Here is a 17,171-nt window from a genome sequence, read left to right on the forward strand (position 1 = left end):
GCCCAGGCTGCCTGGCTTCCCAAGGTGGCTTTGTCCCTTAGGAGCCTGGCAGCTATTATGTAACATCTCTGTGCTCCAGTCTTCTCATCCACATAGAACTGTGAGGATTAAATACATTAATAAGTTTAAGACACCAAGAACACAGCCTGGTGTAAAGTAGGTACTATTTTAATATTAGTTATTACTGTTATTACTGTTGTTATTCTTAGGGTAACAGTAAACAATTATTAAAGAGACTAACCTAAGAGAAGAAACCAAAACTTGGTATTCTGGACTGACCAGAGCAATGTCAGGAAAATACTGATGCCAACTGAACAATCGGCATTGAATGCCTGAGGTCGTGGTCAGTTAGCTGCCTCTCTGCTTCTTTGATATGCAAGTCCAACTGTCACTGATGATCAGGTACCCATTTCTGAATGTCTGAGGGGCATTCAGCCTAGCTCAAGTTTCAAAATGTGCATAAGGACTTTCACTTGAGATTCTTTCAAGTGGAATCCAGGTCCACTCTGTCAGAAACTGGAAACTAAAATGTACAGAAGGAGCACTCATTCCTGGCTGTTCGGGGGCCACAGGGCCACATGTCCAGATTTTGAGGTCTCCTCCAGCCACCTCCTCCCTGCTGAAGAGGCACCGTGGGCTTCTCGGGCTCTCAGTACCACTGTACCGCCTGTCACTTACGCTGCAGTCTGTCTTCTTGGCCAGGCAATGGTATAAAACATGGAGTGACAGAAGCTGGGTGGAAGGTACTTCAAAGGCTTCTTGCATCATGATCTCAAAAACCACAGATAAAGCATCTGGCAAAAAGATCAAAGTAAAAATGAGAGGGAATTAGTTTTAGGTAACATCACCAAATCTGTATTTAACTATAAACTTAAAAAGTGGGGCATGATAGAAAAACAAACAGAATTAAGAAGCAAAAAAATGTGAGCTCTGATCCCAGTTCTCCCATAAACTAGATCTTTCTCAAGTCTTTAGCTTCTGTTGTATTTACTATTATGTACTAAGTCTGGCGCTTTTGCACCAATGTTCTCAAGGACATGGAATAATCCACTTAATTTCTCAACTTCTCCCAGTATCATCCTCATGATGATAAAAAAATACCATTTGTCCCATCTACTTCAAAAGACTATGGGAGAGGGGCACCTGGGTGGCCCAGTCAGTTAAGCATCTGCCTTGGGCTCAGGTCAGGATCTCTCAGGGTTCTAGGATCGAGCCCCGCATTGGGATCCCTGCTCAGTGGGGAGTCTGCCTCTCCCTCTCCATCTGCCTCTCCCCCCAGCTCATGCTTGCTCTCTCTAATAAATAAATAAAATCTTAAAAAAAAAAAAAAAAAGACTACTGGACACTCCATCAAGATAGTACATACAAAAATGCCTCATAAATTGTGAAGCAAATTTAACCCATCACGTCCATCAGCTGGAAGAGCTAAGGTATACAGAAAGGAGGCAAATATATTTTCCAGGTCACCCTGACAAGCGGAGCAGAAGCTGGGCTGACTGCCCCATTCTGTGTTCTGGAACCTTCTCCGTGCTGGGGCAAATGAAGACAAATGCTAGAGACGATCCTAAATCCCAGGTATCATTTCAGAGACAGAAAACTGATGACTATAAAAAGGATAATCAGGCTCAGTTTAAAAATACTTGCAAGACTATAAAGGAAAATGCTCATTCATAAATGATAAACCCCTGACTGTAAAATACAATGTAAGGTGTTTGTGGACACATGAATGCTGATCACAGCAGATCAGATCTTGAGCAATTTTTCCTTTCCCTTAAAATTCCACAACATAGATGGAAACCAAGAAAATCAAGTTCAGACTATTTCTTTTCCTTAATATTTGTTGTTAAATTAGAGAATGTTAATACTGGTTTAAAATATGGTGCCAGCACATAAAACAGGCACAACAAATGTTTTTGACTAACTAAGTTGCTGTGTTAACCAATTTTTGCATATAATCATAATTATAAGAGTTCGCACCGACTCACAGCTGTTCCTAACCAGCTGGCTTTGTGTATGTTGTCATGGTTTTAAATGAGGCCATAGGCAAGAACTTCTATATTCTTTTTCCAAATGGGGAAACTCAGATAGACCAGAAAGTCATCTACTATAATCAGTAGCAAATAAGGATCTAGAAGAGATTTAAAACAAACAAACAACAACCCTAAACAAACCAGTATTTTAAAAGAACACAATTTAAAGCTAAAAAATCCAGTTTAAAAAAAAATCTGGTTTTTCAACTGTTCACTGCTGAATCCAAAATTAAACATGAAAAATGAATCAAACTTACTTTATCTTTTACTTATATTCTGCATTTCATTCAGCTTGGGAAGTGAAATCAGATTACCCTGTATAATTAATTAACTTTTCCTCCATATTCATTTATGTACTTTGATATTTCCTATCCCAGTAACAATAAAAAGTATAACATTTTCTAAATTTTTGCCATAAATGATAATAATCTTCATTAAAACTTTATTTTTAGAAATCCTCAATATTAAATATTTACTCTGCATTTAGGGAAAAAAAAGTCCTGTGACCCTTCCACCATGCCCTTTAAAGAGAGAGGGCAGGGAGAAAACTGCTTCTAATAATTCTCCAATGATACACTATTAAATCTGATGTTCATGGAGCACAGATTCAGAAACATACAAAAGCTAATTCCCTTTCACTTGAATTCAGGAAATGTAGGTTTAAAACTGAATAAGAAATAGACAAGAAGGGATAACTGACATTTCAAAAAATAATATACAGCAAATATTCTTCAGCAGTCAACAACTGCAAGCCTTTTGAGAGAGAAGATAAAGCAGAGATCTAGAGGAGACAAAGGGGAGAGGTGGCCACATCAGGGCAGGAAGGCCCTGTCCCTCGCCTAAACACTGAGTGCGGATGCAGTGGGAAAGGCCATTGGTGCGGTGTGCAGGGATGAGGGGATGGAACCCAAAGGCAGGAATCTCAGATGTCATAAACGTAAGTGCCCACCAGTCCATATCCATGTTCCTGAGGTAGTAACTACCCTAACACAGCTCCCCCGTGGCTCCTCAGTACCAAGCCTGAGGATGAAATGGGGGAAAGGGAAAGCCAGTGTGTGTCTTTACACAGTGGCAAGGCTCCTCCTTCCTTCTTCACTGTCAGCACAGCCACGAACACAAGCATGCTGTTATAGGATTCCCTAACCCACGGACATTGGCCGGGGCCCACCAGACTCCTCTGTACAGTCAGTCTGCTGCGACCTCCATCTTTCCTTGGACTACCTTATGGTAGTGGAAGTGAAGAAAAGTCACTTCAAATTAACTGCACAGGATCAAGGAATTTCGGGGGTAAAGAGATCTCAGACAGAAGAATGAAACTGAGCCATTTCCTTACACCACACACAAAAACAGACTCAAAATGGATAAAAGACCTAAATGTGAGACAGGAATCCATCAAAATCCTTGAGGAGAACACAGGCAGCAACCTCTTTAACCTTAGCCACAGCAACTTCTTCCTAGAAACATCGCCAAAGGCAAGGGAAGCAAGGGCAAAAATGAACTATTGGGACTTCAACAAGATAAAAAGCTTCTGGGGGCGCCTGGGTGGCTCAGTTGGTTAAGCGACTGCCTTCGGCTCAGGTCATGATCCTTGAGTCCCGGGATGGAGTCCCACATCGGGCTCCCTGCTCAGCAGGGGGTCTGCTTCTCCCTCTGACCCTCCTCCCTCTCATGCTCTCTCTCTCTCTCTCAATAAATAAATAAAAATCTTAAAAAAAAAAAAGATAAAAAGCTTCTGCCCAGGAAACAGTAGACAAAACCAAAAGGCAACTGACAGAATGGGAGAAGATATTTGCAAATGACATATCAGATAAAGGGCTAGTATCCAAAAATCTATAAAGAATTTATCAAACTCAACACCCAAAGAACAAATAATCCAATCAAGAAATGGGCAGAAGACATGAACAGACATTTCTGCAAAGAAGACATGCAAATGGCCAACAGACACATGAAAAAGTGCTCAACATCAATTGGCATCAGGGAAATAAAATCAAAACCTCAATGAAATACCACCTCACACCAGTCAGAATGGCTAAAATTAGTCTTTCAAGTCCCTCTTACACTGTTGGTGGAAATGCAAGCTGGTGTAGCCACTCTGGAAAACAGTATGGAGGTTCCTCAAAAGGTTGAAAATAGAGCTACCCTACGACCCAGCAATTATGCTACTGGGTAGTTACCCCAAAGATACAAATGTAGTGACCCAGAGGGGCAAGTGCACCCCAGTGTTTATGGCAGCAATGTCCACAATAGCCAAACTATGGAAAGAGCCAAGATGTCCATCAACAGATGAATGGATAAAGAAGAGGTGGTATATATATACAATGGAATATTACACAGCCATCAAAAAATTGAAATCTTGCCATTTGCAATGATGTGGATGGAACTAGAGGGTATTACACTGAGCGTAATAAGTCAATCAGAGAAAAGACAAGTACCATATGATCTCACTGATACGAGGAATTTGAGAAACAAGACAGAGGATCATAGGGGAAGGGAGAGAAAAATGAAACAAGAGGAAACCAGAGTGGGAGACATAAGAGACTCTTAATCTCAGGAAACAAACTGAGGGTTGCTTGAGTGGAGGGGGGGTGGGAGGGATGGAATGGCTTGGTGATGGATATTGGGGATGGTATGTGCTATGGTGAGTGCTGTGAATTGTGTTAAGACCTGTACCCCTGAAACAAACCAATACATTATATGTTAATAAAAAAAAAAAAGAGAGAGAGAGATCTCAGAGATTACCCATTCACTTATTTTATAGATGAGGAAACAAGAGCCTGGGGAGGTAAAAGGACTTTTCTTCATAGCAAGGGTACTGCTCTCTCCAGGAAATCAACTGATTTTATAGTCTTATATTTCACACAGAGTAACAACTGTGATTTAAATTAAACAAAGTTAGCAAACGATACTAAAAAAAGTCAAGCTAATAATTGCATTACCATAATCTTAACCAGCCATGGAAGCTCAGGCAGGTTTACTGCTTAACTAAATTCACTGTCCTTTGCACAAGGAGGCATGAACAAATAAACTTGAGAAACTCAGAGGAAAAAAAACCGGGATATGATTGTCCTATATGGCCAAGTGGTTTGGTAAATCAACCACACATCTATTTCTGACAGAAAGAGTGATATAAAGAGATGTCATTACAAAATAAAATACGGGAAATTGCCCATATTTACTTCCCTTTAGGAGCTGAAGCCCTATTATAAATGGACCCGGGTTTGGTTTCTTACCTTTGTAATTTTCGTTCTTTATGAAATAATCCATCAGTAAATTGAATGTAAAGTTATCTGGAAAAATTCCATACTGGACCTGTAATGGTAATGAAAATAAAAGGAAAATAAGAGTAAAATATCCACTTTCACTCAGTTTATAATATATGCCTATGCATTATTCATGACAAAACCTGCCACCATTAGCTTTAAGATATTTGCCTATCATTTTACAGCATCTGTGGCAGTGAAATAGAAGCTGTGATTCATGAGGTTTGGTAATTGGAATTTGGTCAGGGTAGGAAAGTTGTGAGTGGGTGTGTGATATAAGACAACTGATATGTGGAAAATAAAGCTCAATTCTAGTATCTTATGAAGGCTAAAAAAAAAAAAAACCCCAAAATAAAAAAACAAAACAAAACAAAAACAACAATCTCCCACCCCCCACCCTGATACTCCACTGATTCAGCAGTTCTTTTTATAAGGTAAGAATATCAATGCAAAAATGGACTCTCACGAGGAAGTACATATTATCACATTACGCAGCATTTTCTGGTCTTTATTTTGTCTCCAACTTTTTTGAGCTATAATTGACAAACAACATCATGTAAGTTTAAGGTGAACAAGCTGATGATTTAATACACATATACACTGTAAAATGATCATGATCGCCACAGTAAGGTTAGTGAACACATCCATAATCTCACATAAGTACCATTTTGTGTGTGTATGTGTGTGGTGGTGGTGGTGAGAACATTTAAGATCTCCGCAACTTCCAAGTATATGATACACTATTGTTAATTATAGTCACCACGCTGTACATTAGAGCCTCAGAACTTACTCATCTTTTGACTGAAAGTTTGTACTCTCTGATCACCATCTCCTCATTTCCCCCACCTCCCAGCCCTTGGAATTTACCATTCTACACTGTTTCTATGAGTTTGGCTTTTTTTTTTTTTTTTTAAAGATTTTGTTTATTTGAGAGAGCGAGCGAGCGAGCACGGGCAGGGAGGAGAGGGAGAAGCAGGTTCCTTGCGAGCAGGAAGCCTGATGTGGGGCTCGATCCCAGGACCTTGAGATCATGACCTGAGCTGAAGGCAGACACTTAACCAACTGAGCCACCCAGGTGCCCCGAGTTTGGCTTTTTTGATACCACATGTAAGTGAGATCATAGGGTATCTACCTTTCTCTGACTGATTTATGTCACTTTGCTTAATGACCTTAAAGTTCATTCATGTTGTCACAAATGGTAAGATCTCCATGTATATGGCTGAATAATATTCCATTGCATACATACACACCACATTTTCTTTATCCATTCATCCATCAATGGATACTCAGGTTGCTTCCACGGTTGGCTATTGTAAATAATGCTGCAGTGAACAGGGGGGTTGCAGATATCTCTTTGAGATTCTATTTTCATTTCCTTTAGATATATACCCAGAAGTGGGATTGCTGGATCATATGGAAGTTCTATTTTTAATTTCTTCAGGAATCTCCATACTCTCTTCCATAGTGGCTGCACCAATGTGCATTTCCACCAACAGTACACAAGGCTTCTCTTTTTGCCACATTCACACCAGCATTTGTTTTTTCTTGACTCTTAGACTGGTTTTTTTAAGGCCTAGAAATACCAAAATATTACTGAGTTCCTGTTCATAAGCAGCTAAGTATTTGAGAATCCAGATTTCCCAAAGTGTGGACCCTTTAACATCTGCCTCAGAATTCTCTGGGAGTGCTTTTATTTATTTTATTTTTTTAAGATTTTTTATTTATTTATTTGACCGAGAGATAGAGAACACAAGTAGGCAGAGTGGCAGGCAGAGGGAGAGGGAGAAGCAGGCTCTCTGCCGAGCAGGGAGCCAGACGTGGGGCTCGATCCCAGGACCCCAGGATCATTGACCTGAGCCGAAGGCAGCCACTTAACCAACTGAGCCACCCAGGCACCCCTTTAGGAGTACTTTTAACGAAGTAGATTTCTGGGGCACCTGGGTGGCTCAGTTGCTTAAGCATTCAACTCTTGGTTTTGGCTCAGGTCAGGATTTCAGGGTTGTGAGATCGAGCCCAGTGTTGGGCTCCATGCTCAGTATGGAGTCTGCGTGGAATTCTCTCCATTTTCTCTCTCCCTCCCACTCTGTCCTTCTCCTTCCTCTCTCTCTAAAATAAATAAAATCTTAAAAAAAAAAGAAAAAAATGCAGATTGCTAAACCTCAGACTTAGAGAATCAGAATGTCTGGGAACAGGGCACATAAACCTGAAGTTTTAGTGACCTTTCTATGTGATTTTCATGCACAATCAAGTTTGACTACTAATGACCTAGACTGTGGTTGTATTTTTGTTTTAAATTCTTACTTGAGTAGGATTAACTACCATCCCTTCACCCTGCCCCATTCTTCCTCCACCAACCACCAGAAACACCTGAGGAATTTTTTCAAACGATACCCACTCCCGGGGAGAGTCTGACAGTCCTAACCCCCAGTTGTGAATCACTGCTAAATTGAGTTACTGTTACAGCAGGCTGTATGGGATGCCTCAGATATGCTGAAATGGAAAAAGGGTTTAGAAGCCATTTTTTAAAGGTTGTGCCTCATGGGCAGTTTCTATATTTCTCAAAGCAGTCATCCAAATCAGCACTAATCCCCAGGGGCAGGGCAAAAACAAAATATTTTAGAATGATAAAACATTAAAGCTGGAAGGAGCCTTAAAAATCAACCAGTCAGTGATCCTCAACCCTGGCTGCAAATGAGAATCAACGTGGGAGCTTTAAAAGGATACCAATGAGGGATGAAGAGGCAAACACAAAGGCTTTTAAGGGCAGTGAAATGACTATATGATACAATAATATAAATATATACATGTCGTTGCACATTTGTCCAGACCTACAGATTGTATACCACCAAGAGTAAGCCCTACTGTAAACTATGGATTTGGGGGATCATGATGTGTCAATATAGCTTCATCAATTATAACGGATGGATCACTCTGGCTGCAGGGGGCAGTGTTGATAATGGGGGAGGCTGTGCATGTGTGGGGCAGGGAGCATACAGGAAATCTCTGTATCTTCTGCTCAATTTTGCTGTGAACCTAAAACTGCTCTAAAAAAATAAAGTTTCGGGCGCCTGGTGTTAAGCGTCTGCCTTCGGCTCAGGTCATGATCTCAGGGTCCTGGGATCGAGTCCCGCATCGGGCTTCCTGCTCCTTGGGAGCCTGCTTCTCCCTCTGCCTCTCTCTCTCTGTCTCTGTCTCTCATGAATAAATAAATAAAATCTTAAAAATAAATAAATAAATAAAGTTTCTTTGAAAAAATTTTGTTTTTAATCCATTAAAAAAAAAAAACCCAAAAGCCTGTGCTCTATAAAAGTCAGTTAAGGGGCGCCTGGGTGGCTCAGTTGGTTAAGCGACTGCCTTTGGCTCAGGTCATGATCCTGGAGTCCCTGGATCGAGTCCCGCATCGGGCTCCCTGCTCAGCGGGGAGCCTGCTTCTCCCTCTAACCCTCCCCCCTCTCGTGTACTCTCTCTCTCTCATTCTTGCTCTCTCAAATAAATAAATAAATCTTTAAAAAAAATAAAAAGTCAGTTAAATGAGAATCTTGGGGGTAGAGAAAAGCATCTCTAATTTTTAGAAGAGTCTTGTGTGATTCTAATGGGTAGCCAGGGTTGGAAATCACTGACGTAGTACTTAGAGTTGAAAAAACTAAGACCTAGATGGGTAAAATTATTTGCCTGAAATTATGGGCAACTGGTGGAACTTATGCGATTATAGCATCGGTTTTCTGACTCCTTGTCCAGTGTTCTTTCTACCAAAAGACTAGGAACAGCAGAAAATGAGATAAACTTTTATGCCTTTCTAGACCTTCTTGTTTTGTTTTCAAAGAACTCTTCAGTGAGTATAATCTGTGTCATTAAACTCTGAACTGATGATAACAGGATTTGATCCATTCCTTCCTCTGGGGCCTAATATTAGATTTCTCAGTAAACCTTTTTACCTGCATTATTCAATTATAAGCTTCCTGAGGGCTAGGAAAGGATATTGCTCATTGTTATAGACAATGCTATACCCAACGCAATGTCTCACACATAAACTGCAACTGGGCCCAAGTCATGGGAAAAAAACAAAATTATAGTATCCTTTTTAATTCTAACATACAAGGTTCAGTGATACTAAAGAGATCATATGTTTGCAGAGAAATATTGTTAAAATCTTTTTATGAGTCAAAAAAGGGTTATAGCTTGAGACTCACAAAAATAACATTCACAATTTTTGCTTATGTTGTACTTTATTTCATACTATAAAGGTAATGAAGACTCAACCCTTGGGGTAATGTAACATTCAGAAAAGCCCTAATCATAGAGAACTCTGCGGCTCAAGGAGAGGAGTCAGGGAATTCAGCAGATATGTTTTGAGTAACCTAGGAATATTTTTAAAAATACTAGGAACACTTTTAAAAACTGTGTAGGATAGTATGAATACTCTGGGGATCACATTCCAGCAAAATGGTCATGTCCTAACATCACCAAAGGGAACCAGGTAAGAGATCCAAGTCTTAGGGATCAAGACTGAAATGAACCACCAGTGCAGAATTCTTGTGACTGAACTTTTTGTTTTTAGCTGTCATTTTCCAGTCACTAGGTGTGGAAAAGCAGCAGCTAGGGGAATTTATACATTTAACTACTGATTAACTTATAGTTAATTCCATTCTAAAAAGGATATCTGGGAGCAAATAAATATCAAAAGCTATTTCTTATCCTAGTCTTTGCTATACTGTAGTAGGTATTATCATCTAAACTTAGGAAAACAAGCTGCAAATACCAGGAAACCACTCACCTTATTTACAAGGGTATATAAGGCTTTGTCTTGTGCACCGTATTTTAAACACTGCCTAATCCAGGTGTGGATAGTCCAGTCTCTCAGGTACCAGCAGTTGGGGCTGTGTCGAAATCTAAATAAAGTGTAAGAAGAAAGAAAACTGGGGTTAACTCTGAAATGTCAATGCCAAAATGCATCCTCCTTCAGCAGGTCCTTCTCTTAGATACTTATAGAAGTGCAGTCAATGTGACCAAAAGTCCTAAAGGTCAACAGTCAATAAAAATTCGACTATAAAACCTGTTAACTGTAAAGTTTAAAATGGGAAAGAAGGCAGAATTATCAATAACAAAGTACTGTAAATGCTGTATTCCTTACTTAACGCTTCCTTATTCAACACCTTGTTTTTAAAATATGAGATTTCTAAAAAATAATCTGGGGGGAAATACTAACCATAGCATTATACAAATACGCATTTCATTAGAAGAGAGATGTGAGGCTGACGCTGACACTTTTGAAGTTTAAAATAAAACAGATGAAGCAAAAATGAAGAAAGGAATAGCACAGCAACTCTAGAGGGATATCAGCTTTGAGTTATACTGATATTTCTTATGGCACTTAGGAGAGACTGGGACACTCTTCACTGAACCAAAAGAAAACAAAAAAGCAGAAAAAAATAAAAATGGAGCATAGTTAAACATCCAGGTCTTCCAGGATCCACATCCGCCACTGCCCTCTTCAAAGCTCCAGTCTAGCTCATCAGTTTGTCCATCTCCCGTCTCCTTTTCGTTTCCTGTAGCTGCCCACGTGGTTTTAAAAGGCCAAAGCAGCCCGAGCGGAGCCGTGTGTGGCAATGGTACCTACAAAGGAACGGAACTTAGAAAGGGATTCTGAGCACTGCTCTTGCCTCAAGTGCGCAGCACACACTGGTGATACCCAGGGTTGGGGCGACTTCTTGTGCCTGCGGGTCCCTGCCACAGACTGAGGGAGAGAGGAGACGCTGCTCTGAGGGGCTGTTTAAAGAGCTCTGTGGTCCTTTTTCTGTTTATCTGCTGTGACTGGGACACAGGATCAAATGTCGTATCATGGCAGGGGAAGTCCCCATCTTTTCTTTAATTGTTCAGGAAGCACATCAATCTCCAGATCCTCCTTACAAAAATCAACTGTTTTCTTAAATAAAAAAGGTAAGACAAAAACTTGGAGCAAAAGGATTTTGTGCCATATTTGAGTCGAGGATACGGCTAATACTAGTGTTTTTTAGAAGCTGGTTATTCAATCCGCCACCTGCTATTTCCTGCCATCTGCTATGGGGATAGTTTCCTGCTGAACAGGTTCTCTGCCAAAGTAAGAGCTGAGAAAAAGAGGAAGTGTGAAGTAGTATTTAATTTAGGATATTTATTAGTGCTCTGGTGAGAAATTTGGCAAAAATAAGATCTGAAGAGGTTTTGTGGATATAGTCACTTAACCCTCTCTAGACTTTGGAGTATCTTACATCTTGCTGGAAATTATTTCTCTTTCTTTACAGAATTAATCCCTTTAAAAGCAGAAAGATAGATGGGGCACCTGGCTGGTTCAGTCGGTGGAGCAGGTGACTTTTGATCTTGGGGTCATGAGTTCGAGCTCCATGTTGGGGGTAGAGCTTACTTTAAAAAATTTTTAAAAACCTATACAACTTAAAAAAAAAAAAGGCAGAAAGATAGAAATATGCCAAATTATGTTCTGGATAAAAATGACCCAGTCAGAGAAAGGCACTGTACAGGTGCCCAAGATAACTAGATCTAATGAGATCTTCTGCATAGAAATGAAACAAAATGTATCTTTTAGGATTTCATGCTTTCCCTCACATTTTAAAGTCAACAGTCAAGCTACTTGAGTTCCTCTCCTTGTTACTCTGAAACATCTGAGATTTAAAGCATAATGGCCAATTAAAAGTTTACTTATTTTTTAAAGAAACAATTCAAGAGAATTACCAGGCGTACTGCCTAAAGGAGAGTGGTGCTGCCTTGCTGGGCTGTAAGCTCGCAGGGCAAGGAGAGGCATGCTGACCGGCCCAACACTGACTCCTCGGTGCCTGACACAGTTGGTGGCCCACAGGTTTTCAGCACATAAAAAAAGAGCTTCGGTCAACAAAGGTATAAAATGCTATAAACGTGCTGATCATTTTGCTAACATCTACGACATATATGAAGAACTGTAAATTCCCTGTTTGGGGCATTAATAATTTCATTACAAACACAAAGTACACAAACATAGTTTCGCAACAGTAAGAGGTGGGAAACAGTTGGTGCTAAGGAGACACAGGGTACTGCTAGCTGCTGGGAAGTGTTTTGGGTAGCAGTGATTATTACGGTCTGTCCATTTTTCCTTTAAAAACAAACAAACAAAATTAAAAATGCCAATTACCTTCTCTACCCAAGATTATTTTAAACCTAAACCTCATTTTAAAATCTAATCTTCTGCCTCAGGATGTCTCCAGTGACTACAGAAGTTGCGGCTTTTCTTTCTGATAAGACTTTAAAATAATAGCACTGTAACCAAATCCAACCAAACCCCCTTTTCTCTTATTCAGGATCAGCAGACCATTTTTATTTAGGCTTTAAAGAAAACAAAGACTAACAGGACCTAGGTTTAGACCTTCAAAGCTCAAATTAAAATTTGTTTAAAGTCATTTGTTAACCATCTGAGGGTAACTTTCATACATGGGGGAACAGAACAATTTTATCTTCTCAAAGGTCTTTTCTTCTCACACTTCGATTTCTTAGAAACCTAGAGGGAAAGTTACTCAAGACTTCACACATCCAATATAATCATCTCAGCACAGCAGCCTTTGAGACATTTGCCAACAAACTCTCGGGGGTCTTTAATAAGTCTACTCTCTCCCTCATCCTGGAACGGGGCTAGTTGGTATGATCTCTGCTCTCTAAAACCCAGTAATCCAGATACACAACCATGTCTAGGACATGTTCAACTATGTGAGCATATTAAATCAATTTAGGAATAAGAGGGAAACACTACACATATTTTATGAAATATGTTGCCCAAACTGCAGTTCCTGCATTTCCCAGCCAGGCAACACATAAACTCCTTTCTAAGCCCTTACCAGTGTTAAAAAAGAAATGAGCACACAAACGTATGTGTGTTATCTAGCTGTCTAGAATATAAACAACTCAAACCATTGAGATAGTAGGGTCCTCCCCACTCTGGATGGTGAGTTTGAGAAGGATTTCTCTTTATCAATGCCATTTTAAGCAGTTCAAACAGATAAACTTGGGCCCTTGCTCAGAACTGCCAGTGGTAATATGATAGGCAGGTAAGTCTCTGGAATGGATACCCGCCTGGAATGATTCTGTGGACTGCTGGACGAGCATTCTCCCTTTCAGCCAGGAGAAAGGCAAAGAGACGAGAACACAACTAACACATTGATTTTCCAATTTGCCTGCAAACAGACTGGCTTTTGTTCTCGCCTGCTCTGACCACCAGCCTGGCAGATTATAGGCGGCCACTGTAGGAGTCCCCTCTGTGCCCCGTGCCATCAGCTGTTTGCTCACCTCGACAGAAGCTTTATTATTGTCCAGGCCAGCAGGCTGCCAAGCTAGGCAAACCGTGTGAGTGTGGAAAAGATAAACAAAATGCAACCCAAATCTCCCCAACAATGCCTGTGCTCGTGGAGGCCAGGGATATTCTGAGTTTCCAACTTAGAAAATATAAGTAAACTTACAACTATCCTAAGGACATGAGTTTTTCCTGGAGTAAGGAGGGGCACAGGAAGGAGAAGGAGAGAATGAAGACGTGCACTCTCAAGCTCTACCTCTAGTTCTCAAAGTTGGTATCCCAAGGCCAAGGACCCTCTGTCCACAGTGCTCAGTGGAGTTCCAGGTGAAGACAGAACTGGCCTAAGAAGCCAAATCATGGCCAATCAAATGGCAGGAACTGGGAAGCTTCCTCTCCTCAAAAATCAGGCTATATTCACGACCGCTCAGGGCATTCGCCTGCACCAATGCTCATTCAAGATTAATGTCACCAGGAAGGAAGCAGAGGAGAATCACAGGCTGCAAAATTGACCGGGGGCAGAAGTCTTTGATACCTTAGAGATTTTTTTAATCGGGGAAGAGAGGTTATATCAAAGAAGTCAAGAGTGAAAAGCAAAACACTAGAGACTGACTGTGATTACATAAAAGGTACTTTACTGCACGAAAAAGTCACAGGGTATTTCCTATTTGTAATCAATTTCATCATTTCATTGAAAAAAAAATAAAGGGGGAAACAGCCTTTTCTCCACAGGATTCATATAAAGGTTACTGTTGAAGGCAAAAGTGACAATGTTCATCAGCTCTTCAGTACAGCTAGTAAATGTGACTCTGGCTGGGGCAGGGCTAATGCACAGATGCCAGAGCCTGGAGCTCAGTGGCTCCACCATTTAGCTGCAGCACCGGCTCTTCCATATGAATGAGCAAGCTTTCCACAACGTTTATCTGATTATGAGAGCCACCATCCTTAAACATACACATGCAGTTTTCCCTCCTCCCTAGTGAATTCCGTATCCTGTGGCAACAGGCTTTACAGATGGAAACCTCAGCTTTTGAGCTGGGCACACATGGAGGCGAGTGAGGGGCCAGGGTGAAGAGAGGAAAGAAACAGTGCCAAGAAGAAAATACAGCTGGTACTAAAGCCTGTCGTGTGGACTGTGAATCTTATCAGGGAAGCAAAGTGTGTAATTATTAAAAGGCCCGAGCACTTCCCTGAACTAGAACCAAAGGGTAGAAAGGGTGTCGTGTGACTGTTTAAACCAGAATCTGATTCAATCACTGCTGACTTTCTCATCCTAAAAGGATAATTACTTTCTTTTGCAACCTTCTGGAAATTCTGCTTTCATCAATTATTAATCACCCCCCCAAAAAAACCCGTAAATAAAATCAAATTTTGAGAATTTTTCTCATGACGATTATATTTTAGTCAAGTGTTTGAAAAAGGGGTAGGGTCTGATAAAGGAACTGATAATAAAGACACAGTATTGTAGATTTTAAAACTCTTGCTTGCCCTTGAGATCCCAGAGTCTTATTCTTACAGAGGAACTTCAGGTAATTTTAACTTTCAGCAAACATGTCCCAACTGTGCACTAAGAGAAGCACCAGGAGCAATAATCTGCTCTGAAATGCTCCTCCCTCATATGGTCAACCAGTTTGGGCTCAACCACTGCAGTGAATTCATTATCTCCCTCATGAAGCAGATAAAAAATGTTTATTTTCAAGTTCTAATACTTTTTTCTTTTTTAAAGGACAGGCTTACAGGGACAGAATGTACAAAGAGTAAGATTCATACTTTTCAATGTATGGGTCTGTAAGTGTCCAGTTGTGTAATCACTACCACAATCAAGATGTAAGAACAGTTCTGTCACCCCTAAAAACTCATTAATGCCTCCTTTGTAGTTAACCTCTCTATGGTTTGCTGGTCAATTTAAGCCAATTTTATATACATAACCTCAAGTCTTTTTCTAACCCCACAGTGATTAATTTATGAGAGGAAAGCAAATACGGTAATAAAACTACAATTTCTATCAGTTAGTTTATAATTCATATCCTGCCAATTTCCAAAAAGAATTTGAAAAAAATTAAAACCCAGTTTGCATAAGACCTTCTGGTATCCTTGTTTGCCATTCTAAAAAGGGTGATAAGTAAGTGGATTTTTGGTAGAGAATAACACAGGCATAGAATTTTGCAAATGTGAAGTGCTAAATAAATGCAGCATAATAACACATTTTTTGAAGTGAAGATGGATAACAGAGGGACTCGTTAGATATCAAAGTCTAAATTTGTCAGACTCGAGGCTTAAAAATGAGGTTATTAGCATTTCACCTGAAAACACAGTGGTATGACATATCAGGAAGTAGGAGAAATACTCCATTTTCCATGTCCTTTTACGGAATAGGAAGAAAGTAATGACAAGTAAGATAATTATGGCCCCAAATTATTATCTCTTTCTCTTCTCTCTGACCTGGTTATTGTTTTGCCAGATGGACCTTTCTCCATCTAGGAAACATATTTTTTATTCATGAAGTAAGTACCAAATAGCTACCCCGTGCCAGGTGATCCATATTCTAGTCCTCAATTTCCTTGAACTCCAATCTTAAAGATGGTATCTCTCCCTTTCTGATGTAGAAAGAACACTTATAGACTGACTCTGTTCTATTGTTCTTTCTCTCAAGGTATTTAAAGGTAAGAAGCCAACCAGAATGAAACCAGCTGTTCTTTGTCTGAAGCCTGGAACGCCATTTTTATCAGCCTCCAAAAGGTGATGCATGTGGATGACAGGGGAAGATTATTTGTTGGAGAATGGGAGAAGAAAATATATTTACAGTGATTGCTGGGGTGCTTCCTTGCTTGTGATGGTCCTAAAAGCAGAAAATGGCTGGCTATGAAACTGCACCCAGAAGGGGCTCCTCAGCTACTTTAAAGCTGGACACAGGTTAGCTTCACACCTGAGACACTGTCACTGGAGGGCAAGGGGAGGCTAAAGGGAGGAACAGGAAGTTCTTTTAGCGAGGAACAGGAAATTGAGAAAAATTGGATCTTGGAACCAGTCCTATTTATAAAAGCACAGAAAGTTGTGGGAACTGGCTTGGTTTAGGCAGAGATAAGGGAAATATTTTCGGTTTTCGGTAGGAAATCTATGAACAATAAATGAGCCAGTTTTAAAAAGATGCAAACATTGCCTGATGTCTTCTATAGTTTGGCTAGGAACTTCAGACAAACTTCTGCAAAATCATGAATAATATAATGACTAAGACAGGAAAATCACATATTTATTAATCACTGGCAGGGTGTACACATGAATAGTTCTGAGGAAGGGGAAGGTGAGAAACAAAACGGAGAAAAACAAAGGCATAAAAATCAGAATTTCTAGACTATTCTTGGCTTAGTAAAGTTGTCAGGATTAAGTCTGCCACAAAAGAAATGAGCAGGCAAAGGCTGCTGGCCCAGGGGATGAAGCACACCAGCAAAAAAAAAAGCAGGGAAGAATTAAGCTGATGTTGAGCAGATTTATATGTGTATTTGAGATTATGGATTCCTTTAGGGGTATTTTTTTTTTTTATAAACATATAATGTATTATTTGTTTCAGGGGTACAAGTC

General features: G+C 40.1%; 1 protein-coding gene across 2 annotated transcripts in view; it reads right to left on the reverse strand.

The window, feature by feature from the left end:
* Nucleotides 1-17,171, reverse strand: part of MRPS27 (mitochondrial ribosomal protein S27) — a 102,137-nt gene that overhangs the window by 11,611 nt on the left and 73,355 nt on the right. For both annotated transcript variants that reach the window (XM_064596219.1, XM_045896272.2), the window contains 3 exons: nt 10,065-10,179; nt 5,261-5,339; nt 679-794 (listed from right to left, as the gene is read on the reverse strand). In XM_064596219.1, coding sequence (XP_064452289.1) covers nt 679-794; nt 5,261-5,339; nt 10,065-10,179 — 310 coding nt within the window. The remainder of the gene's footprint in view (nt 1-678; nt 795-5,260; nt 5,340-10,064; nt 10,180-17,171) is intronic.

Source organism: Mirounga angustirostris, unplaced genomic scaffold, assembly GCF_029215605.1.
Source record: "Mirounga angustirostris isolate CCGP_5_RB_7025 unplaced genomic scaffold, mMirAng1.0.hap1 SCAF_7, whole genome shotgun sequence".
Classification (NCBI taxonomy): domain Eukaryota; kingdom Metazoa; phylum Chordata; class Mammalia; order Carnivora; family Phocidae; genus Mirounga; species Mirounga angustirostris.